Source organism: Balaenoptera acutorostrata, chromosome 6 (assembly GCF_949987535.1).
Source record: "Balaenoptera acutorostrata chromosome 6, mBalAcu1.1, whole genome shotgun sequence".
Taxonomy (NCBI): Eukaryota; Metazoa; Chordata; class Mammalia; order Artiodactyla; family Balaenopteridae; genus Balaenoptera; species Balaenoptera acutorostrata.
Window position 1 is genome coordinate 117,925,694 of NC_080069.1, and position 23,060 is coordinate 117,948,753.

Genomic DNA, 23,060 nt, shown 5'->3' on the forward strand with positions numbered 1-23,060 from the left:
CAGGGTGTGGGCGGGGCTCGAGTGTGGGGGCGGAGTCTTGCGGAGGGGGCGGGGGCGGGGTTCTGGCGGCGGGGCGGGGCGGAGCTCTGGCCGCCGGGCTCCGCCTTGGGGGCGGGGTCCCAGCGTACGGGGCCCGTTCCGCCGCGGGGTTCCGCCCTTCCGGCCCCGAGTTCCATCCACCGCCTCCCCCTTCCGCCCCGTGCCGGTTGTCGGCGCGAGCGTCGCCGCGTTCCGTCGTCGCTCTGCCCTTGCGGCGCCCGAGCCCGCAATGTCGGGCCCCAACGGGGACCTGGGCATGCCGGTGGAGGCGGGCGCGGAAGGCGAGGACGACGGCTTCGGGGAAGCAGGTGACCCAGGGGGGCTGCTGAAACGACTTTGCTTTCTCCGGGGTGCCCTCCGGGGAAGGGGAGTCGGGGCCGGGATAGGGACCGGGAAGGAACCACAGAGCCCTCCCATTCCCCCGCCCCAGGGTGGTTCCGGAGCAGCAAGCGCCCTCCGGGGGTTTGGGACGAGCACCTGCGAGCGGGTCCCTGGAAACCGCAGCCTTCGAGAACTGTGGGCGACAGGCCCCGTTTTACAGATGGAGAAACTGAGGCCGCTTCAGGTCACTCGCCCTTTGGGATTGGGATTTGCTCTAGACACTTCTTTCAGCCCCTGTGGAGCTGGAGACTCCTAAGGGGCCGGGGCCGGGAGTGGACCGTCTTGGCTTGGCAGGAGGGGCTATCTGGGTGGGCGTGCCGCCCTGCTGAGTCAGCAACCCCAGGCACCTTTGCTGGTGTGGCCTGGAGCCCTGGCGAATGTGACTTGCTTACAAAGCAGCCTGTTGCCTACACAGCACTGCAGGGGGTGGGGGTAGGGGGGGAAGGAGAGAGAACCATCAGCTCCCTTCTCCCCTTCTGGAGCCTCAGTTTCCCCATCTGTAAAATAAGAATAATGGTTAGTGTCTCCCGCATTGAGATGTATCAGGATTAAATGAGAAAGTGAATGGAAAATAGTAGGCTCCAAGCATGCAAGTGTTCTGTAAGTGGTTATTATTCCCTTTAGTGTAATAAAGATTAGTTTATTAACTTAGAGGGCAGGACTTAGTAAATGTGGGGTACGTATGGAGTCTGATTTTGGTTTTGTTTCGGGTAACAGCTTTATTGAGCTATAATTCACACACTGTACAATTTACCCATTTAAACTGTACAATTCAGTGGGTTTTAGGATATTCACAGAGTTGTGCAACCATCACTACAATAGTTTTAGAACACTTCATCACTCAAGGTCTGCATTTAATAAAGAGATAGAGTAAGTGGGGTAAGTGGTGGGCTGCCCGGTTTGCCTGGGGCACTGCTGGTGAACAGCGGCCAGGTGTGGTAATCACGCTGGCAGCTGTGCTGGGGGCATCTGGAAGGGCCTCCCAAGAGTCACACTGAGTGGAAGTTGGCAGATTCACAGGACTTAGGGCATTGGGGAGGAGGGTGTCCCCGATGGAAGGCAAAGACTTGGAACCGGGAGGTACCCATGACACTTGACGCAGACAAAGCCTAGTCCCAGTAGCAGAGAGAGCCGCCTCCCCCATCCTTCTCCCCACTTGTGTCTCTTGACCGGAATGTGAAATGTTGATAATTGCGACCATCTACTAAGTGCTTGCTGTGGCCAGACCCTGAGTTCTTCATATATGTATTTGAATCTTCACAATAACCCAGTTCTTGTTCCCTTTTTCCAGAAAGGCATAGTAACTTGCTGGGATGGGGCAGAGCTGGGACTGAAACCCAAGTGCCCCTGTTCCCCAAGTCTGAATCTTGGCTCTGCCACCAACCAGCTGGAGGACCCTAGGCAGGTCTCTTCCTTCTTGGGCCTCGGTTTCCCCATTTGTACCACAAGGGAGTTGGACTCCAGGATCCAGCAGAGGCTTTCCAGGACTCTGTTCTCTGTGAGTTAGGACAACTCTGGGCAATGGGTACCCTTCCCCCAGAATGTAGACACATTTGCACCCTTATCCCAGACACTCTCCTCTAGCCCTGGTTGTTTCCATACACCGCCAGCCGCTTCCCCTTTGTCCCAAGCTGACAGCTGAGTGTATCTGAGTCATGGGCTGGCTCAGAACTGGGTCCCGCAGTGGGCACAGGCCCAGACCTTGGGTCCTAGGGGACATTGTGTGGCTGAGAGAGGCAGGTCAGGAGTGTCTGTGGAGGAGGGAGTGATGGTTTCTGGTGGAGACCAGGGAAGGATTCTTGGAAGAGGAGGCATTTGGAGCTGGTCCTTGAGCGGCTGAGGCATTCTGGGTGGCAGGGACAGTTGAGGAAAGGCAGAAAGGCTGGAAAGTCAGGCTTCATTCATTCATCCATTCATTCATTCAACAGATGCTTACTGTGTGACACTGAGGGCACTGGGGAAACAGCAGTGAACACAAGACCATTCCACCTCTCACACAGCGCTCACTATAGTCTGGTGGGGGAGACAGACTAGCACACAGTCACAGCAGCTGAGCCGGAGGTGGGGGCCGTGGAGGTGTGAGAGGGCAAGGGGATCACGAATAGAGGCCCGATCAGGCTGGGGCATGGAAGGGCTCCCTGTGGCAACATCCACGCTCGCACTTGAAGGATGAGGGGGGCTCATCCAGGAGGAGAGGAGGGAAGGAAGACAAAAGGAGGACACAGCACGTTCCAGGCAGAGGCCACAGCATGTTCAAGGGGCCTGAGGTGGGCAAAGGCAGGTGTGAGAGAGGAAAGGAAAAGGCAGGGGAGGTGGGGCTAGAGAAGGGAGCAGGGCCTTGGAGTCTGCTAGGAGCTAGGGCAGGGGGAGCCAGAAAGGGCTGGAGAGTAGGGCCTGCCTGGGGACAGAGGCCTTGATTGCCTGGCTCAGGAGCATGGGCTCTGGCCTCTAGGCAGCTGATGCAGGAAGTAGAGAGGAGACCTGGCACCTGGCAGGAATTCCCAGGCAGGACACTGTCTGGCTAACCTCCCTGTGACCAACCTAACCCTAGAAAAAGCTGGTACACTAAGGTATTTCTCCAAAGCCTTTCCTCTTTTGATATCCACCCATTTTCCAGTTGGTGACAGTGAGGCTCAGGAAGGAGTAGGGACTTGCCCAAAGCTCTTTAGAGGCAGGCTGGGGGACAGTGGCGGGGGCGGGGGGGGCGGGGTGTGCCTGTGATCCCTGAGGAGATATGGGACCTTGACTCTCTTTCCCCTTCCTCCCAGAATATGCTGCCATCAACTCCATGTTGGACCAGATCAACTCCTGTCTGGACCACCTGGAGGAGAAGAATGACCACCTCCACGCCCGCCTCCAGGAGCTGCTTGAATCCAACCGGCAGACGCGCCTTGAGTTCCAGCAGCAGCTCGGGGAGGCCCCCAGCGATGCCAGCCCCTAGGCTCTGGGAGCCCCCGGCCAGGCTCTGGCCTGAGCACTCACCACCTGGCTTAGATACCTTCTCAAGGGCTGGCCTACAGATCTTCCGGTGGGGGTGGGGTGGTGTCTGCTGGCCTAGGCCACTCTTCTGGTACTTCCCTTGGCGTACCTAGGCCCGCCCCACCTCCCGGCATCCCCTCCTCAGGGCTTCCTCCCCACTGCTGGCCAGGTGTGGGCCAGCGACCTACCCACCTTGCCTGCCTGCCCAACTCCTGGACGCTCCCCACGCTGCCCAGGCCTTGAGCGTCCACATTAAACTGGTCTCCAACACCACTGCGCCTCCTCTCTCCTCTGTATCCCGGGATGAGGACCCCAGTGGCCACCAGAGGTAAACAGGGCAGTGGAGGCGTCCAAGGCATAGATCACACACCGGCTCATAGGCCTGGTGGTGGGGCTGGGCTTCTTGGCCGCCTTGTATTTCTGGACACAGAGGTGCAGGTGAGGTCAGGGCTTTCTCCCCACCGGGTGTGCTCCTGGCCAGCGGCTGCTTCCCCAGCGCAGCTGAGACAGCATCAGCCATGCTGTGTGACCCTGTATGATGTGCTCAGCTTCTCTGGGTTCTAGGGCCTTTCACTAAGACAACCAACACCAAGACATGCTGTGCAATATGTACAAAATAGATAACTAATAAGAACCTGCTGTATAAAAAAAATAAAATGCAAAAAAAAAAGACATGCTTTGCAACCTTGGGTTTCACCCTCTTTCTCTTGGCCTCAGTCTCTCCAGCTGGCCAATAATAGGGCTGGTCTGGTTATCTTGTCTCTAAGGGTCTTTCCAAATGGGGAAGTGGAACTAAAGAGCCAGCTCAGCCTGGGCCCCATTCACTAATGATTTATCGTAAGGTCTCCTGACAAGAAGGGTGGGGTCCCCGCTAATGAACATGAACTTGGAACCAGAGGGCCTGAGCAGCGAGGGCCCCCGCTCCTGCACTTCAACTTCCGTAGGGTCCAGCTGGGAGAGGCCAGGACAGGGGTCCAGAGTTCAGGCTCGGGGTCAAATCCTGGCCACTCACCAGATATATGACCTTCAGCAGGCACTTGACCTTGCTAGGCCTCAGTTTCTTCATCTGGGATAATGTGGGGATATTTTGGGGATAACAAGAAGACCTACCTCCTAGGGACATTGTGAAGATTAAATGAGATCTTACTTGAAGGTAGTACTTTCCTAGCCTGGGTACATTATTAAGAGAGAAACTTGGACTTCCCTGGTGGCACAGTGGTTAAGAATCTGCCTGCCAAGGCAGGGGACAGGGGTTCAAGCCCTGGTCCGGGAAGATCCCACATGCTGCAAAGCAACAAAGCCCACGAGCCACAACTACTGAGCCTGCGCTCTAGAGCCCATGAGCCACAACTACTGAGCCTGCATGCCACAACTACTGAGCCCGCATGCCACAACTACTGAAGCCCGCGTGCCCAGAGCCCCTGCTCCACAAGAGAAGCCACCACGATGAGAAGCCCGCGCACTGCAACGAAGAGTAGCCCCTGCTCACCGCAACTAGAGAAAGCCTGCGCACAGCAACGAAGACCCAACACAGCCAAAAATAAATATAAATAAATAAATAAATAAAAAGAGGGAAACTGAGGCTCAGGAGGTGAAACACCTCATAATCCCAGAGTCCCTGGTTAGGGAGCCTGTCTTCAGCTTTCTGGTTCTGCCACCACACTACCCGCAGGGGCTGGGTGCTGACAGAGCTAGCTGGGGGCCCCCTTTCCCTGTCCACCCAGACGGAAGTGCTGGTGGGGACTGTACAGCCAAACTACCTTCTTTTATTGGATTTTGAGTAAAAACACCACCATGTCACAGTCTCCACACAGACTCCTAAAAAGCGTAGCAGATCTGGACCCAGACGGGGCAGCTGTGGGCCGCTCCCTCCATCAGGTTTTGAGGCGGCTTGAGCGCCGGGGTAGTGGGTGCTGAGCGGGTTGGGCTGTCACCTTGCTGGGGGTTTTGGCTGTGTCCTGGGTGCTGGGCTGCGTGGGTGTGCGGCCGCCGGAGGTGAACAGAGCAGTCAGGGCGTTCCGGGCGTTGATTGCACACCGGCGGCTCACGGGCCTGGTGGCGGGGCTGGGGTTCTTGGCCTTCTTATATTTCTGGATACAGAGAGTGCAGGTGAGGCCAGGCTTCCTCCCCACCTGGTGTGCTCCTGGCCAGAGGCTGTTTCCCCAGCCCAGTTGAGACAGCGTCAGACATGCTGTGTGACCCTGTGTGATGTGCTCAGCCTCTCTGGGCCAGAGCTCTAGAGCTAACAGCCCAGCCCTCAGCACCCACCAGAACAACTGCAGAAAGACATTGGCCCCAACATGGCTCTGATTCCCTTTGTGGGTAGAGCCTCTCACTGGGAGCTGTACCCAGGGGCTGAGGCCAAGCACAGGAGGGAGGTGGCCACTGGCTGTCCCCGTCAGCTAGGACACAGTCTGACTCCCTGGGCAGGGCAGAGCCGGGCAGGGGGCCTGACTCACCTGCAGGTTCTCAAAGTGGGCCAAGGACTTGCAGTGGGAGAGCTGCGCCCCTGAGTTGCTGTGGTAGAATTTGTGGCAGATGCGGCAGATGTAGCCCATCACGGGCACCAGGAAGTCCACACCTGTGGGACAGCAGGGTCTGTGCACTCACATGCCTCACCAGCCAGGTGTCCCCCCTTCTCTAGGGGCCCATTTGCCCCCCCCCCCCACCCTCCAGATGGGAAAAGAAAAGAGGACGAGGGGACAGGCTGCCTGGCCAGGATGCTGTGGCTGGGATCTGGGGGGTCGCCTGGAGGCAACCTGAGGGCCGCAGCTCCTGCAGGTGGGGTCAGGGCTGGGGTCTTACCGTATGCCGTGTTGGGGCTGTAGGTCTCCGAGCCTTTCCACTCCTCTATGGATATATCTCTGGTTCTCACCTGGAAACACACAGGTGTGAGCCTCCATTGGTTCTGGCTTCCCCTAGCCTCCTCCCAAACGCAGGCGGGGACTGGAACCCCCCCTTGATTTCCAGGAGGTTGTGGGTGGCATGCTCTGAGCCTTTGCACATGCTGATCCTGCCCCCCGAGTGCCTTTCCCAATCTATACTTTCCAGGTTCAGCTCAATCAGTCCCCTCCTCCAGGAAGCCCTCCTGCTCCCACACTGGCCATAATCCATGCCAGGTATGCCCAACACATCACACGTGTCATTTCGCTGAATCCTCGTAACAACTTTCTATGGTTTGCCCATTTTACATAAGAGGAAACTGAGGCCCAGGCACATGAACTCACTTGCCCAGGGTCATACAGCAGGTTTATGGAGGTGCAGGGTAGTGAGCCCTGGTGAGCCCCCAGCCCTGGCTACACTCTGCCATGAGCCCCCCACCAGCTCCCTAATGCTGCAGCAACCACAGTCTTAGGGGGTAGGTTTCAAGTGATCAAGGATCCCTTGTCTCACTGGCTGGACATGAGCCCCTTCCAGACAAGGCCATGCCTAGCAGTGCCTTGCAAACAAATCTGGCTTTTAAGAATAACGACCACCCCCTGGGCTGTGACCCTTCCTTACAGTCTGAGTTGGGACTATTCTAAGCAGAGGAACAGGCTTATAGAGGCCAAGGGGCTTGCCCAGGGTCATGCCACTGCTGACCGCTGAGTAGCAAAGCTGGCATCTCCCCCAACCTGCTGAGGGCTGGAGGCCACCCACGCGACCCTCCATCCACAGCCCCGCTGTGCACCACCCCCTTTGGCTGCCCCCTCACCACCCCGGGCTGTAACAGACAAGCTCTGTGAGGACAGGGGCCAGGACTTCATCCCCAAGTACTCCTGGATCCAGCACCAGGGCCTGGCCCAGAATAGATGCTCTGGAAACACTTGTTAAACTGAAAAGCTCCTCCAGCTCCTCGCTCATGGGAAGCAGCAGAGCTGGGGTATTTTGAGCACGGGCTCTGCAGTCTCGCCTCCTGGCATGCAAGTGGGTGAGATTCTGCCAGGAAAGTCCTTGGTACACGTGTGGCATATAGTAAGTGCTCAAAAAATGTTGACTGCTCTCGCCATCATCCTCATCATCATCCTCATCATCATCTTTCACTGACTTTTCCTGTATGCACCACATAGCTCCCCTCTCCATGCTTTTATGATGCTGTTCTCTTGCCCTAGGATGCCCTTTCTCTTCCGCAAGTAAAAATTTCAGCCAGGCTTTGAAGACCTTGCATATTTCACCTGCCACCCTATAGGCGTCATGATGTATATTTACATATCGTCATATTGAATAGAGTTCCTATTGATACTAAATCGTGGCAGGCCTTAGTGCCCAAAGATGCCAGCACAGTGCCTCCTGGCCCCTGGGAGGTGGGGTGAGGTCTCTCCTGGGCTGGGAGTCCAGCCTCCAGCCTCCGTTCCACACCACCTCCCCCCAAGCACCTGCTTGCAGAATTCCTCCTCAACCTCGATCTCTTCTTCATCATCATCGTCCTCCTCCTCTTCTTCATCACCCTCAAAGCAGCCCACGGCGTCCACCGTGATGAAGTGGTCCTCATCTTGGCTGGCAATCTCCTTCTCGAGCATCTTCAGCTTCCCAGGGAGTGGGTGAAGGCTCAAGTCAGCTCTGGGCAGCCAGGGTGTGACACCCCATCCACCCCACACCCCAGGGAACTCCAGTCCCTCCGGACCTGCTATGAATTTGGACTGGAATACACCTAAACTTGCTGTGTGGCCTTGGCCAAGACTCTACTTCTCCGGGCCCATGTCCTCTGAGGGAGCTGGGGTTACCTCCTTGGCTTTGTCCTTATGCCCCTGGGACTTCACATGTTCCACAAACTTGCGGGGGGTCTTGAAGTAGCGGTTGCAAACAGTGCAGAAAGGCCGCAGGGATTGTTTGGCGATCTGGGGACAGGAAGGCAGGCCAAGTGGGCGGCGGGCAGCATCCCCCGGTGCAGCCAGGCAGGGCCCAGCTAGACCTCGCCTCCCACTTGCAGGCCCACCACTTCTGTAATCAGCTGGCTGTGCTTCACAGAACACAGGCAAATACATCCCATCCCTGTGCTATAAGGTAGGATGACAGATGGTAACAGAGATGGGACCGTCGGAAGACAGGGAGAGAGGGCAGGTGCCTGAGGACCCCACGAGCCCCAAGGCTGAATGCAGGGTGAGATGGTGTCTTGCCCACATTGGACAGATGGGGAAACTGAAGCCTAAAGAGGAAACATGATTGACTCGTCATGAGTTACGGCCACGCAATGACAAAGACTGACGTTTACTTTCTGCTCCCAACCTGGGCTCCCTCCTCCCCAGCCCTGGGCTTGGGCGCCTTCGCAGCAGGTGGGCCCTCGTACCTTGTGGTCTTGCGTCCTCCGGTGCTGGATCAGGTCCCCCATGTAGTAGAGCTGGCAGGTGTTGCACCAGCGCCTGGGTGGAGGCTCTCTGAACGATGACAATCAAAACAAGTACAGTGTGACACCGCATTCTTGTTGGAAAGACAGCAGCTCTTCCAGACGCTCCATAAACGGAATGCAATTCCAACAGAATCGTTTTTTTGGAAACTTAACAAAATGGTCCTGAGGCTCATCTGGAAGAATACTTAAATAGGAATAAGAGAGAAAACTTGGGGGGAAATGAGATTTAGAAGCATCTGGGATACCAGGAGGCCACCAGGACGGTGACAGAACTGAGGATATCTGGCCTTGAGAACTCCTCTTATCCTTCAGTTTAGATGCCCTCACTTTCCCAGAGCTGTTCTTGCCCCTCCCCCCATTTCTGGACCTGTCCCAATCCCAGTTAGCCAGGCCCCCCTCTGGGACCCCAAAGTGCCACCGCTACAGCATTTTCCACGATGGATTGGGAGGACCTGATCCCTTCTCTGCCCCCACTGGACTGCGAGCTCTGGGAAGCCAGGACACCACCCCAGCATCCCCGGGGCCTGGCATGGGATCAGCCCAGAGTTTCTGACTGTGTCAGAAGGACACACAGCCTATCGGAAGGACTGCCACATTCTGTACAGGGCCAAGTCAAGATTCAAGGGCAGACATCATCAGAAGACAGTGTAATCAGAATCCCCTCCACCTGAAGCTTGTTTGTAGCTTGGGCTACATTCCTGCAGTTTTCTTCTGTCACAAGATCTTTTTTTTTTTAATTAATTAATTAATTTGTTTGTTTCTTTAATTTTTTTGGCTGTGTTGGGTCTTCGTTGCTGCATGCGGGCTTTCTCTAGTTGCGGCGAGCAGGGGCTACTCTTCGTTGCAGTGCGCGGGCTTCTCATTGCAGTGGCTTCTCTTGTTGCGAAGCATGGGCTCTAGGGGCGCAGGCTTCAGTAGTTGTGGCACGTGGGCTCAGTAGTTGTGGTGCATGGGCTTAGTTGCTCTGCGGCATGTGGGATCTTCCCAGGCCAGGGCTCAAACCCGTGTTCCTTGCATTGGCAGGCAGATTCTTAACCACTGCACTACCAGGGAAGCCCAAGATCTATTTTTATATTGAATATAATCAAACTCATTCTGCAAACACTATTTTGGATCCTGTTCTAACTTGACATTGCATCACACATATGTTTCCACATTATCAGAAATTCCCTAGAATTAGTTCTACCACGAAGTGGATAAGACTTAAACTGATCTGACTAATCCCCTAGTTTTGGATAGATCATTCCCAACTAAATTTTTTCACCATTGCATTAACTCTGCAAGGAACAACTCTGTAAGTCACCTTTCTCCTGTCTTTATGATGATTTGGCCTAAGTATAACTCCTAGGTCAGCAAGCAAAGGGAGCCTTAAGGCTGGAGAACATCCTACAAAGCCACAGGGAAGCTCTTCTCTCAGTGAGAACTGGCTAACAGAGACACAGAAGCCTTTGGAGAGAGCGCGCCCCGTCACTCAGGAGATGCACGCTGAGGCTACCCGAGGGCCCTTCCTGTCCCCTCACCCCATGCAGGGAGCTTCAAGCTGTGACCCTCTATAAATGCTCATGGCACAGTCCCTGACCATTGACCCAAGGCCTATCCAGCCTCTGAAAGGGTCTGATTTGGCCTCCGCAGGACTTGTTTCATCTTGTTTTAATTCTGAACTAGCTGTTAACATTTTGAAATTGGGAGATTCACATACAAATCTAGGTTTCTAGATGCCTCTGAAAAACCAGGAGGTCTGGAGCTAAGTGGCAGCTGTCCTGTGAGACACAGCCCATATCCCCCAAGGTGTCCTGAGCCAGCACCATCCTGTTTCTTTCACTGATGATGCCGCCCAGCCCCTGCAGGCCTCAGTGATTGCCCACAGAGCACCCCAAGAGCCAGTCCCAGACTCTGGGAGGGCTGACATTTCTGATGGACCAAGCCCCCACGACAAAGAAAGGGGGTGACCCAGGGAAGCTCTAACCTCAAGCCACAAGATGAGCAGATCCTGACCTTCAGGCCCCTGTGGTTGGGGTCAGCACATATGCCAGGGGAGCAGGGGTCTGTGCCACAACCCACTTCCCTCCCACATAGATGGTCACACTGTTCCTGCCTGGATGTAACCTTAAGAGACTGTCTAGCTCATGAGTTCCTGCATTACACCCCTCGTGAGGCCATTTTACAGATAAGGAAAACTGAGGTCCAAAGCCACACAGTTAGTGGTGTGACGAGGTGTCTCGGGGAGGGCAATGCTTAACCCAAAGGCAGACCTTGTGGATGGTAGACTCAGGGCCCCTCTCTGCCGGGGCTGGCTTGTGAGACCGCCTACCCCCCCTACAGCGGCTCTGAGATCCCCCACTCACTCGTCCTCTCGCTCCAGGACGTCCCGGGGCACAGGCAGCAGGGACAGGAGGCAGGCTTGGCTCATGTGCTGGATCTCTCCGAGCCGCTGCTGGTGCTGGGCCCCCGACATGTGGTCCTGGAACTCCTGCAGCAGGCGGGAGAGAGGAAGGGGCGTGAGGAGTGAGCCCCAGAACGGTGGGCAAGAGTGGGGCCTGGGGAAGAGGCCTCCAACCTTAGCTTCATGGTCACCCCACCTCTGCTGGGAGGCTGTTTCTCTTACAACGCTGTGTGGGCCAGAGAAGGATGGTGAACGGAGGCACGGAGTGAGTACACGCCAGCCAGAGCCTCTGCTCCCCCTGGAGACCGTGAGCGCCTCCAAGGCGAGGAGCAGTCTGATCAAATTCCAGGTCCCCATGACTGTGCTCAGGGGAGGCACAGAGGGATGAAGGTAACAATAGCGATAGTAATAATCATACCAGTATGATGCTGTTATTAATGCTGCACTCGCTCTGGGCCGGGCCTGGGGCTTATGACTTCAATGTCAAGTCGCTGAATCCCCAGAACCTCCCAGTGAGGTGGGTTCTATTTTTTTTTTTCTAGAGGTGGGTTCTAAATGTTTCCTCCTCTGACACATGCGGAAACCGAGGCACAAAGGGTGGAATTCACCTTCCGAAACCCACACGGCCAGTCAGGGCTGATTTGAACCAGGTCCACCCAACTCTAAAATCCGGCCCCCTTGGCTGGTCAGGAAATGTTTTGTGAGCAAATGTACAGCTGCTGGGGGTGGGGCTTGAGGGCCCATGTGGCCACAGAGGCAGCCGTGGGAAGGGCAGGCTAGGCATCACACACAGACCCCAAACCCTCCGCTCACCCACGTGACCTCCCCACCCACCCGCTGGGGGTGGTACCTGCTGGCTGCTGCAGCCGGCCTTGCAGATGTAGCAGAAGAACTGAAGGGCCTGCTTAGAGGGCGTGCTGGCCGCCGCAGGGGTGGCAGAGGTAGAGTCGCCGGACCAGGGCCCAGGTGTGAGGGGTACGGTGCTAAAGGCCCGGCTGTCACTGCTCTGCAGGATGGTGACCTTCAGGGAGCCCCCGGCACCCCACACCTACACCGGGAGCAGGAGCAGAGCTACCACCAGCTGGGCGCTTACAGTGGGCCAGCCCCATGCTAAACATCTAGGAGCCCTCCTGACAGCCCACTTTACAGGTGGGGAAACTGAGGCTCAGAGCTGTTAGGTGATTGCCCAAGCTCGCTCAGCCAGGAAGTACCACAGTCAGGATTCAAACCCAGGTCCGCCTCACTCTAAAGTCTACCCACCCCACCCCCCACATGATAGATGGAGATGCATGAGGAAGGGAGCGGGTTTGGCCAGAAGGCAGGGCTGGGCCCCCGAGCCCCAGGCACAGGCTTCCACGCTGCGCGAGCGACGAGCGACGTTACCTGTGGGGGGCTCTGGGGGCTCTAGTTTCGGGGTGAGGCGGCTGGAAGGGACCCTTATCACTAAAAGTACCTCCAGATCATCAGAGCAAAGGCATGTGAAGGCACCACATGAGAGTTTGCTGAACCACTGTCACTGAACCACTGGTAAACCCAGTCTGGTGTGCCCACGAACCCAGGTGGAGGGCTGCTGCCACATTTCACAGCAGGGGAAACCCGAGGGGGCGCTGAGGGGGTCCGAGGCAGAAGGAGGCCCTCCCACCACTGGGTGCACCACGTGGTCCTCATCAGCATCTCTACCCACCCCCAGCATCTCTCTTGCTCTTTTTTCACATTCTCCCACATCCAGGCCACTGGTCAACTCTTCCTGGCTCTCCTCCAGGCCAACCTGGGCGCCCACTGGCTCCGGCGAGGCCTCCTCCAGGCCTGAAATGACAGATGTGCTCTGCTTCCCCAGGGTCCATCTCCCACCTGGGCCCTGAGGGACCCAGGCCCAAGAGACGCCTTCTCTGCCCACATCCAGGACCTTGAAGCCTCCAGCGCAGACGGCCCCGAACCCTTGATCCAGGCCCAACCCTCAGTCCCAGGCAGCACCCAGTCAGGGTTGGACAGCGCCAGGGTAGGACTGAAGGGTTCAGGCAGAGCTGTCCCATCACCAGGCCGGCTGGGAGCCACTGCTCACTTACCTGCTCCAGCTTCCACCGTATCGGGCGGCGTCTCCAGCACTGCACAGTGAACCGGAACTGGGGCTTTCTCCAGTGCCGGCACCGACACCTGTGCCTGAGTCTGAGGCTGTCTCTGGTTTGGCTCCAGTGGCTGCACTGGCAACTGCACTGGAGGTTGCTCCAGTGGCAGCTCCAGCGGCTGGACCCTTGGCTGTGCCTCTGTCTGGACCTGTGGATACGTCTGCGTCTGTGCCTGCTTCTGCAGCGGTGGCGGCACCTGCCTTGGGGACTGTGAATGTGCCTGTGGCTGCACCTGTTTCTGTGGCTCTGCCTCCTTCTGCAGCTGCAGCTGCTCCTGTTGCGGTACTAAGTGCTCTGGAGAGGTCTGTGTCTGTGCCTGCTTCTGCAGCTTTGGCTGCACCTGGGCCTTCAATGGTAGCATCTGTGACTGAGTTTGTGGCTGAGTCTGTGGCTGCACCTGGGCTTGGATCTGCAGAACTCGTGGCTGAAATCGTGGCAGCACTCGAGCTTCCAGTGGCTCAGGCAGCAGCTCGGTTGTCTGTGTCTGCTTTGGTGCCATCAACCGGGCCTGTGGCTGGACCTTTGCCTGCAGCTGCCCTGGGGTCCCCTTCTCTGTGGGCTCCTCTGAGCTAGGAAGGATCAAAAGAAGATCAAATTCAATTGGCTCCAGGGGCTCCCAAGAAAGGCCATGACCTAGGCTCCAGTCCTAGCTATGCCACATACAAAGCTAGGGATTTGGACAAGCCCCCTCGGCTCTGTGGGTCCCAGTTTCACCTAAATAAATTGGATCACTTGCTCCCACCTCCCACAACTTGCTAATATGTATCCGAGGTCCTGTAAGCCTGCCTACCCTCTGCCCACTCTCTGAGGTTCCAGATTCACATCTTCACCCCTCCAAGCAGGCCACCTCACCTGCCTCCAGGTGGTTCAGTCACAGTGAAGATGCCAGAGTGCGTCTGGCTGAGGGCCTTCCCAGGTAAGGTGAAGAATTAGGTTTGACATTCCTCCAAGCCAGAAACCAAGGCCCTTTCCTTGAAGAATCTCACCCCACCTACCCCCTACCCTCTGCCTTTGCAGGAATCAGGGTACAGGGTACCTGGGCCCCGGGCAGGTTTTCAGCCTCAGTTACCTCTTTGACCTTTTAGCTGGTGGCTCAGACGCCACACAAGACTCAGGCTCAGGTGCTGCAGTGCGTTTCTCCTTAGTGATGCCATCTGGGCAGTGGGGAGATTCTTGGTCTGGAATGGAGGGCAGGTGAATGACTGCCGTGCCGGATATAGCACATACGAGCTCCAGGAGATGGGGCCTGGGCTCACCCCCCCACCCACCCTGCAAGATCCCTGCCTCCATGACCACCCCTGCACCCCACTGCCCTAACCCGCGTCCCCTCTGAAGGGTCAGAGACCTCCCTCCCTCACCTTCAGGTGTGTCTGTTCGGGGCTCTGCGGCTTCCTCAGACCCCTCTGGGGGGTCCGACTTGTCCTCCACAGGCATCGTCTGAGAAGAAGAATCCTGCTTCCTTTCAGAAACCATTTATGATACGTGCCACCCACCCCAGTAAATACTCCCTTGCCCAAGAGCAGCTGCAACACGTCCCTCAGGGGATGACGGGGCCTGGCCCCAGAGAAGATCCTAAACACCCCAGGAATTCTGTCCAGGGGGTTCCATCTAGCTGCCTGCCAGTTAAGGAAATGCAGGTTTGGGGGATGCAATGCCTTCACGTGGTCCACGGTGCTGCCTCCTGATTCCCCACCCCGTTCTCCACAAAGCAGCCAGAAGGATCCTTCTCTCTCTCTTTTTTTTTTCTGTTGGTCATGCCGCTTGGCTTGCGGGATCTTAGCTCCCGGACCAGGGATCGAACCCAGGCCAAGGCAGTGAAAGCGCAGAGTCCTAACCACTGGACCACCAGGGAATTCCTGAGGGACCCTTCTCAAACCTGATCATGTCTCTCATCTCTGTCAGGCTGCAACCCTCCCGTGATTTCCCGTAGCCCTGGATGACTCCTTCCTTACCCCAAGCCTGAAACTACCCACCCTCCCCACCCCCCTGCACAATCTGGCCCCTACCCCATGCCCACCCCTCCAGCCTCAGCTCTCCCCACGTTCCCCCTCCCCCTCTCTGTGTCCACATTGGCCTTCTCTCTGTTTCCGCAAAGCCCCAGGCCTTCTCCCAGAGCCTCAAAGGCACTTCTCGCAGGAAGCCTGCCTAACCCATAGTACAGGCCCCCAGGGGCCCCAGGCTTCCTTTCTGTGGCACTTTTCATAGTCATAATTCATTGGCTGGAGCATTATTTGCATTAAGGTCTCACCACTACCACCACCCCCTCCCCAGCCCAAGATCTCCAGGAGAGCATCTCCAGATGCCTTCTCTGCACCAGTGAGTCCTCCGCAGGACTTAACAGACATTTGTGAAATGAACACAGCTCCACATGGTTCCAGGGCACCCCAGGAAGCCTCAGGAATCCGCATGCAGCTTTCCTCCCTACTAAGCCCGAGGAACCAGGGCTGAGTGGAAACATGCACCACATGAGGACTCCACACCCTTCAGAAACTACCCAGCTCTCACCCTGCACGACATGGGCACTGGCCTGCGAGTGGCCTGCGAGTCAGGAGGGCTGGACTCTGGGTCTGTCGTGACAGCTGTGCAGTCCAGGGCCACCTCCACCCCACTGCCTCGGTTTTCCCATATGTAAAATGGGGGCAAGGGGGTAAACACTAGGCCAGACTGTGTTAGGACAAGCCCGACCGTAAAGTCAGAGAACGCCTGGATCCCTCTCTGGGGGGAAATGCCTCACCACCAGATGTGGGCTGGCGCCAGAGCAGCCAGAAAAGGAGGGTGTTCCACCCCTCCACCGCCGGATGCTCTCAGGAGTGTGGTGTGTGTGAGGAGCTGCCAGGGCGTTCAGGGACAGGACAGACTCAGGGAGGATATTATTCCCTTTGAAAATCTCTCTGAGTCTTCCTGCTTTTGTCAGCGAAAGGCCTGTAGAGGCTCAGAACCTTCACCTGGCAACAGTGTAGAGTTTAGGATTTTATACCATTGTTTTACCCCCAATCACTTTTCTTTTACTTCTATGTATGGCAGTTAATTTAGCCTTTTTTTTTTTTTTTAATTTCAAACAGTGATATAATGTTTCCTTTTTAACTAAATGTAACAGAGAAGCAGCTACTTCATTTAAAGCTGTGCTATCCCAGACAGTAGCTACTAGCCACATGTGCCTGGCTTTTGAGCCCTGGAAATGCTGGAAGCCGAATTGAGACGTTAGCATAAAATATACACCGGATTTTAAAGACTTAGTACAAAAAAAAAAAAAAAAAAGAAATGTAAAATGCAGTGTTCATTTTTTATATTGATTACAGGTTGAAATGATAATTTTTTAAATATATTATGTTGAATAAAATATGCGAGTAAAATTAATTTCACCTGTTTCTTTTTACTTTGTTACTGTGATTACTAGACAATTTTAAATTACATGTATGGCTCACATTTTATTTCCACTGGGCAGAGCTGATTTAAAGAAAATTGGTAGAATACACCTAAAATGAATACAATATTATATGTCAGTTACATCTCAGTTTTTTCAAAGAGAGAAATATTAGTAAATAATATTAGTAATATTAGTAAATAATATAAATAGTAATTAAAAAGGGAATAAATAATAGTACTGGTGGTGTCTGGATATAGCAAAAATCACATCGGGGTTCAGGAATATTTAATGTTGGGGAAACACTAAGCAAGTCTAACTCCTGCCCCCTTCCCCATTTTACAGATGAGGAAACTGACGTACAAAGAGGGGTATGACCTGCCCAAAGGCCAATGTGAGCCAGAGAGGGCAGAGCTGGGCTGATCCCCAGATACACCCTCTCCCATTCCCATCCTCGCCTGCTCCAGTCCAGATACCACTCACCTTGCGATTGGGGGTTGTAGAGGAGGTCCGGGTCTGTTTCTGGGTGTTCCGCCCTGAAAGGTTGAGCTGGGAGGGGTTTATGGGGACCCCAACAGGAGGAGGGCCCAGCAGGGACTGCCGAGTGGCCTGGGGAAAGAACTGCTGTAGATTTGGGGTGGCCAGCTGCGGGGGTGTGAGGCTGGGAGCTGTCAGGTTTGGGGTTGCCAGGTTGTAGCCACGGAGGTTACCTGTGTGTGAAAAGAGGGGAGAAGAGGGATTACAACTGTGGTTGGGTGGTAGAGGCTAGGGTCAGGGGTCAGTCCCCCAAAGCATCATCACAGTTAACTTCCAAGGGGACCCTCCCCACCCAAGGGCAGCCAGAGGGGAGAGATGAGAGCCGAAGACGCAGTCCCACCTGGAGCACTGGTGGAGAGGGGGCTTTAGGGCTAGCATTTTCTGCTCCAGCTGGGGAGGGAAGGGGGCCTTTTCCCACCCCAAATGCCTCCCTGGTCAGTGGCTTAAGCACCCCCAGCAACTCCGCTCACCCTCAGGCATGCTTTAGTGTACCCCTTAAGGTATGTGAAAGAGTCAGCACAGGACCCAAAGGGAGAACCAGCAAGATGACTGGTCCCTGGAATAATAAGACACTCTCCTACCAACAGCAGCTACCCTTCATCAAAAGTTTCCTGGGAAGCAGGCGTTTGCTAAGCACTTTCTATGCATGGCCTCAGTCACCCCGCCCAGCCACCATCAGGGTAAGTATTATCCTCTCTACTGATGACAAAATAGAGACACAAAGCGAAGGAGTGGCTTGTCCAGGGTCTCTGGGAGCGGCACTGCTGTCCACAGCTGGCTACCGGAGAGGATTCTGGGGGTCTTCCTGACTCCTCCCTCTCTTTACCCTCCCCCATCCAAGCCAACACCAAATTCTATTAACACTGACTCCTACTCCTCTTCTCAGTCTAGCCTGACCCCCCTTCAAATCCCCACTCCTACCACCCCCTTCCTCCAAAGCCACTTCATCCCCTGTGTGAATTTCAGCCACAGTTTTTGCACTGGATAGCAGCAAACAGTGATCTTTCTAAAACCACATTCTGACTTCGCCCCTCCCCTTGCCTAAACCCCTCCATAGCTCCCTGATACTCAGGAACGAAGCCCACTCCTCACCGTGCGAGGTCCAGTCCTGCGCTCCTCCCCGACCTCCTTTCTCGCAATTCTCCCCACACGTGTGCCCACTTTATTCCAGCTACATGCTCCCATGCATCCCTCAAACAAGCCTGGTCTCTGCCTGCCTCTGGGCCTTTGCACATGCTGTTTCTTCTGTCTGGACTGTTCTACATCCCAATCATCCTTCATTCCTCCCTTTAGGTGATTCTCCTTTGGGAGGCCTTCCCAGACCCTCTCTGTATCCCCAGAGGCCCCAGCTTCCCTGTTCTAGGACCACCTGCACAATTTCCTTGTCTGCTTCCCATTGCCCACCACCTAACCACCCTGGGAACTCCTTAAGGGCAGGTACCTCATCTGACTCAGAGGTCCAGCACTGGGAAGTGTGTGACCCAATAAAGGACAGTTTAAATCCCTGACCCAGTGCTGGGATGGGAGGCACAGGGGTTAAGGGCATGCATGGGTCAGATGTGCTGGGAGAACTGGTTCAAATGCAGACTCCACAGTACAAGATCTGTGACCTTGAGCAAATCAGTTTCCCCTTCTTAGCCTCAGTTCCCTCATCTGTAAAATGGGGATAGTAATAGTGCTTGACTCACAATGTTTTATGAGGATTCAATGAGATATACAAGTGTGCCTGGTATTTACTAAGGGCTTAATTAACATTAACTTAAAACAAATACATATACACATATGTGCAGAGAGAACGCTAACCAGCTCTTAAAAACAGTAAGATAAAAGGTGGCGCACTCTAAAAGAAAAATAGACAAAGCACATGGACAAGTCACAAAAAGAATTACAAATGTTTAACAGACAAATATAAAATATTCAACCGCACTAGCACTCCAAGAAATATAAACTAAAACATTAATGATATAGCTTTTGCCAAGCAAATTAGTAGATTAGATGTATATATACATATATATATATAAAGAGTATAATACCCAATGTTGCCGTGGACATGGTGAGACCGGCACTGTCATACGTGGCTGGTGGCATTGCAAACTGGTCCAGTCCTTTGGAAAAGCAATTTGGCAATACTTATCAAGAGCCATAATATATCCATCCCCTCTGACCCAGTCATTCTACTTTTGGGAATCCATTCTAAGAAAATATTCTCAAACATGATATTCATTCCATTATTTAAAGCAAAAAAAAGAAAAAAAGAAAAGAAGTAGAAGAAAACAGCTGAGAAAGTTTAGGGACACAAGGGCACACACCTCCAGTAGAATATTAAACAGCTGTTCAAAAACAATCTTTACAGAGACTTTCAAATCATTTGGTAAATGATCATGCCACTATATTCAGTGAAAAAGAAACAAGATACAGCCTTTCACTTATATCAATAACCACAATCATATACAAGTCCCCAAGTCTGTGCCTAGAAAAAAAGGGGAGGAAATACACCAACACTTTAAAGGGTGGTTTTTTCTTTAGGAGTGAATCTGCATATGACAATTTGGGTTTTCTTATACTCTTTTTAAAATATTTCTTTCACTCTTCTTTGAAGAGTATGACTTTTAAAATGAGTAAGAAAAAGTAAAAAAATATATATACATTGTGGGTCCCTGTGTGTGGTTTTATCTCTCTACCCATCCATCTATCATTTATAAGCCAGCTCTCAGGACCATCCACATCCATGTGGCCCCAGGAGGGCTGAAGAGTGATGACCATCACATCTTCTGACCTGACTGCATACCCTGCTGGGAGGCAGGATAGCCTGGTGTCTCAGAACACAGCTCTGTAGTAAGACCACTAATCAACACCTGGGCCTCAGTTTCTTCATCTGTAAAATGGGATCATGAGTGTATCTCCCCTTAGGGTTGTCAGCAGAGTCAAGGAATTGGGTTTGTCAGGGCCTCAGCACAGTGCCCACCCCTGAGGAACCAGCCAGCAAGCCACAGCTACCGTGCGGGAGAGGCTGGGTCTGAAGACGAGCTGGCCCCACGTCTCTGGACCCCTGGATTACTCCTGCAGGGGCTAAGGTATCGGGAGCAGCTTCTTGTAAGGAAGAGATGAAAGACTACTCTCCACATGGGGAAACTCAGGTAAGGACACAGGCTTAATGCAGAGAGCTAGAGACACCCACTCAGAGACCCAGGGGGTCAGGAGGCCCAGGCCTCCGTCTAGCTCAGCCACTGCTGATGCTATGTGAGGCAGGGCAAATGACTTCCCTTCTCTGGACCTCGGCATCCTCAACTGTCAAACAGGATGCAAAGGAGGGTGGTCAAAATAGATCTTGCCATCCATCATATCATCTAATCTGAATGTCAGCAAACTGTGCCGAGTAGCACCCACAGAGCTAACACCATGGCCAAGGGTGCACCTCTGTGATCAGACAGACCTGCATTCAGCTGAGCAACTTAGGGACTTCCACCTCCTGGAGCCTCAGTGTCCTCATCTGTAAACCAGGACGCTGACACAGCTCCCTCTCAGGGTTACTGTGTGGATTTGATGAGATTCAGTGCCGTGGGGCTGCTGGGGAGCTCCCACTAAGATGGAGCGAGACAGGGCCCGCAGTCATACCTTGCAACTGCTGCAGAAGCAAAGCTCTCTGCAGCACAGAGCCGTTGAGGAGGGAGGCTGAGTTGGTGCCCTGGAGATTCAGGAGCTGCTGCTGTGGCTGCTGCTGGGGGAGCCCCCTGTGTGTTGAGAGCGGTGTCAGAGGGCTCTGGGGAGAGTCAAACCCTCCATCTTCCCTGAGACCCCTCACCTCCATTCTCTACCCCCCTCTACTGCAGACAGAGCATCCCCTTAGGGTGGGAACTGATGACCTCCAGGACTCAGACAGGGATGCCCCTGAGAGAAAGGGCTGGGAGGAGGTCTCCAAGGCATGGGTCAGAGGGGCAGGTCTAGAGCCGCCCACCCCTCCAGTGGGGAGCTTACCTGCTGACGGCCATGGGCAGTGGGGCCTGCGGTGGGGACTGCTGGAGCAGCTGCTGGAGCTGCAGCAACTGCTGCTGCTGGAGCTGCTGGAGCTGCTGCTGCTGCTGCTGGTTGAACATGGCGGCTGGGGGAAGGGAGGGAGTCAGGCCGGATCCCCGTCGCCCACCCCCAGCCGCGGCCCTCACACGCTGCCGACCGAGCTTCACAGCTACCCTCCCGGTGCTGCCCAGAGCGTGCCACGCGTGCGCCCCATCCCTTCCATACACCTCCAATTCCACCAGCAGCAGAGTTCAACCACCCTCCCGCCAATTTCCCCCAAATCTGCCCAATAGTCCCTCCTCCAAATGCCCAGCCCCGCCCTCCATCCCTCCGACTCCCTCCGCTCCGCAGCTCCAGGATGAGCGTCCGACACAAATACACCTCCCACCCCACCCTTCAGCCTTTCTCTGCGCCAATCACGTAGCGAAGCCAGCCCCTGTCCACTCACACCCCTCTGATACTCCCACCCTGTCCCTTGTGCACATGTTCTGTCAATAACATCAGCGCCGCCCCACCCCCACCTTTCCCTTTCTTCCACGAACAAAGTAGGAGGAAGGCTTCCCTCCACTCTAATCGCCCCCATTCCGCTGACCCCTTCCTCTACAGACAGAGCCAGCATTACACGTCAAAGCCGCTGTCCCCACCTGCCCACGAAGCCCTCGGCCTCCATTCAAGTGGCCCCTAAGGCTTCCGCCGTCCCCCCAGCCGCGCTCGGCCCGCGCACTTCGCCTCCCAGCGCGGCTTTGGCCGCGGGAACCACACAGCCTCCTCCCCGCACCCCCTCCGCAGTCGCGTAGCCCCCACCACGGGGGCGGGCCGCGCGCTCCGGATCGCGGCTCCCGGGGTCCCCGCAGCTCCCGGGGTCCCCACGACTACGCCACGGCCTGTCCACTCCGAAGCCCAGTCTGCGGGCCGCGGCAGGGCAGCGCCCTCTGGAGGACGGGAGGTCCGGGTGCCCACGGCCGCGCCGCGAGATCCCGCCCCGCGAGATCCCGCCCCGCGCACCCTTCGCGCTACAGGGGCGGTATCTGCTCACCCAGCTGCTGGGCGGCGGTGGGAGTGGTTCCGAGCTGCTAGGGGACCCTGGGCAGCGCAGACCCTCTGCCCCGCGTCCTCCGCATCGGGAAGGGGCGGCTCGGAGCCCCAGGTCCGTCTGTCTCCCAGAGGGGTCTCTCGTCTGGCAGGGACATCGCGGGCGACTTTGAGGAGGACCATCCCCAGCAGACCTTGCCGCGGCCGCCACTGTCCTGCGATCCGGAGACCCCGCGCGGGGCTGGGGTGGGAGGGGGCGTGCAGCCGCCTGCTGTACATTCGGGGACCGAGACCCAGCGAGAGGACTACCGGCACAACGGGGCAGAAGAATTAGCCCTGGAAGGCGTGGGGAGATCGGTTTGAAAGTGTTTTTTTGTCTGTTTGTTTCTCCGGTTTGGCTGGGGAGCGGGTAAGGAGGGCAGAGTTTAATGGTAAAAAACGGCGCTCATCCTGCCCCTGAACGGTCCTGCCCGCAAGGACCCTTTAATTTCGACTCTGTCCCGCGTTCCGGTGCACCTCTCCTCGGTCCCCACACAAGCACTGAGCCAAACAATTCGCAGTTACTAAGAGCAATCCCCTTTGCTTTTTCTGTTGCTCAGAGCCGACCACAGCTGTAACAGCCCTAGGCAATGCGCTCACTTTGCATTAGGCGCCGACTGTGTGCCATACGGCGCACGGTGGCGCTAGGGACGCGCAGACCTAAGGTCTGCCCAGCGGAGACCCTAGTGCCAACCAATCACTGAAGTCATGTGACTGCAGTCATGTGACTTTAGCGCTGCCCTAAAGCTAGGGACCGGCTCAACTACAGCCCCGGGCGGCAGCACAGGTGCCTAACTCTGCCTGGACTTAGAGGCGCGCACGCGGCTAGGCATGGCGGGA

The 23,060-nt window shown here is 55.4% G+C and overlaps 2 protein-coding genes across 5 annotated transcripts; one reads left to right on the forward strand and one right to left on the reverse strand.

The window, feature by feature from the left end:
- The first annotated feature begins 136 nt into the window (after positions 1 to 136).
- Positions 137 to 3,672, forward strand: BBLN (bublin coiled coil protein). Its single transcript, XM_057548406.1, has 2 exons — positions 137 to 347; positions 3,189 to 3,672. Exons 1-2 carry the CDS (start codon positions 269 to 271, stop codon positions 3,359 to 3,361), a joined length of 252 nt encoding a protein of 83 aa, XP_057404389.1. The 5' UTR covers positions 137 to 268; the 3' UTR covers positions 3,362 to 3,672.
- A 1,476-nt stretch (positions 3,673 to 5,148) lies between these two features.
- CIZ1 (CDKN1A interacting zinc finger protein 1) lies at positions 5,149 to 22,072 on the reverse strand. 4 transcript variants are annotated; one of them, XM_007194606.2, is made up of 17 exons: positions 21,794 to 22,072; positions 21,111 to 21,234; positions 20,751 to 20,866; positions 19,169 to 19,240; positions 17,082 to 17,308; positions 14,593 to 14,671; positions 14,304 to 14,412; positions 13,175 to 13,803; positions 12,793 to 12,914; positions 11,959 to 12,156; positions 11,071 to 11,195; positions 8,666 to 8,753; positions 8,103 to 8,216; positions 7,755 to 7,904; positions 6,205 to 6,274; positions 5,859 to 5,980; positions 5,149 to 5,489 (listed from the first exon to the last, which is right to left on the reverse strand). In XM_007194606.2, exons 2-17 carry the CDS (start codon positions 21,227 to 21,229, stop codon positions 5,274 to 5,276), a joined length of 2,556 nt encoding a protein of 851 aa, XP_007194668.1. In that variant the 5' UTR covers positions 21,230 to 21,234; positions 21,794 to 22,072; the 3' UTR covers positions 5,149 to 5,273. The 4 variants fall into 4 exon arrangements, with proteins under 4 accessions (XP_007194668.1, XP_007194666.1, XP_007194667.1 ...); XM_007194604.2 differs by having other exon boundaries at positions 14,593 to 14,686; positions 21,794 to 22,071; XM_007194605.3 differs by having other exon boundaries at positions 14,593 to 14,686; positions 21,954 to 22,064.
- Between the last annotated feature and the right edge of the window lie 988 nt (positions 22,073 to 23,060).

What these genes read in the sequence shown, in the direction of transcription:
- CIZ1 (XM_007194604.2), bottom strand. Translation starts at nt 21,229, where the DNA reads ATGTTCAACCAGCAGCAGCAGCAGCAGCTCCAGCAGCTCCAGCAGCAG. An exon ending in CTGCCCATGGCCGTCAGCAG is followed by an intron (nt 20,867 to 21,110) that starts GTAAGCTCCCCA and finishes CTCAACACACAG; the next exon opens with GGGGCTCCCCCAGCAGCAGC. An exon ending in CCGGCTGCAGCAGCCAGCAG is followed by an intron (nt 11,196 to 11,958) that starts GTACCACCCCCA and finishes CGCCTGCTGCAG; the next exon opens with GAGTTCCAGGACCACATGTC.
- BBLN (XM_057548406.1), top strand. Translation starts at nt 269, where the DNA reads ATGTCGGGCCCCAACGGGGACCTGGGCATGCCGGTGGAGGCGGGCGCG. An exon ending in CGACGGCTTCGGGGAAGCAG is followed by an intron (nt 348 to 3,188) that starts GTGACCCAGGGG and finishes CCTTCCTCCCAG; the next exon opens with AATATGCTGCCATCAACTCC.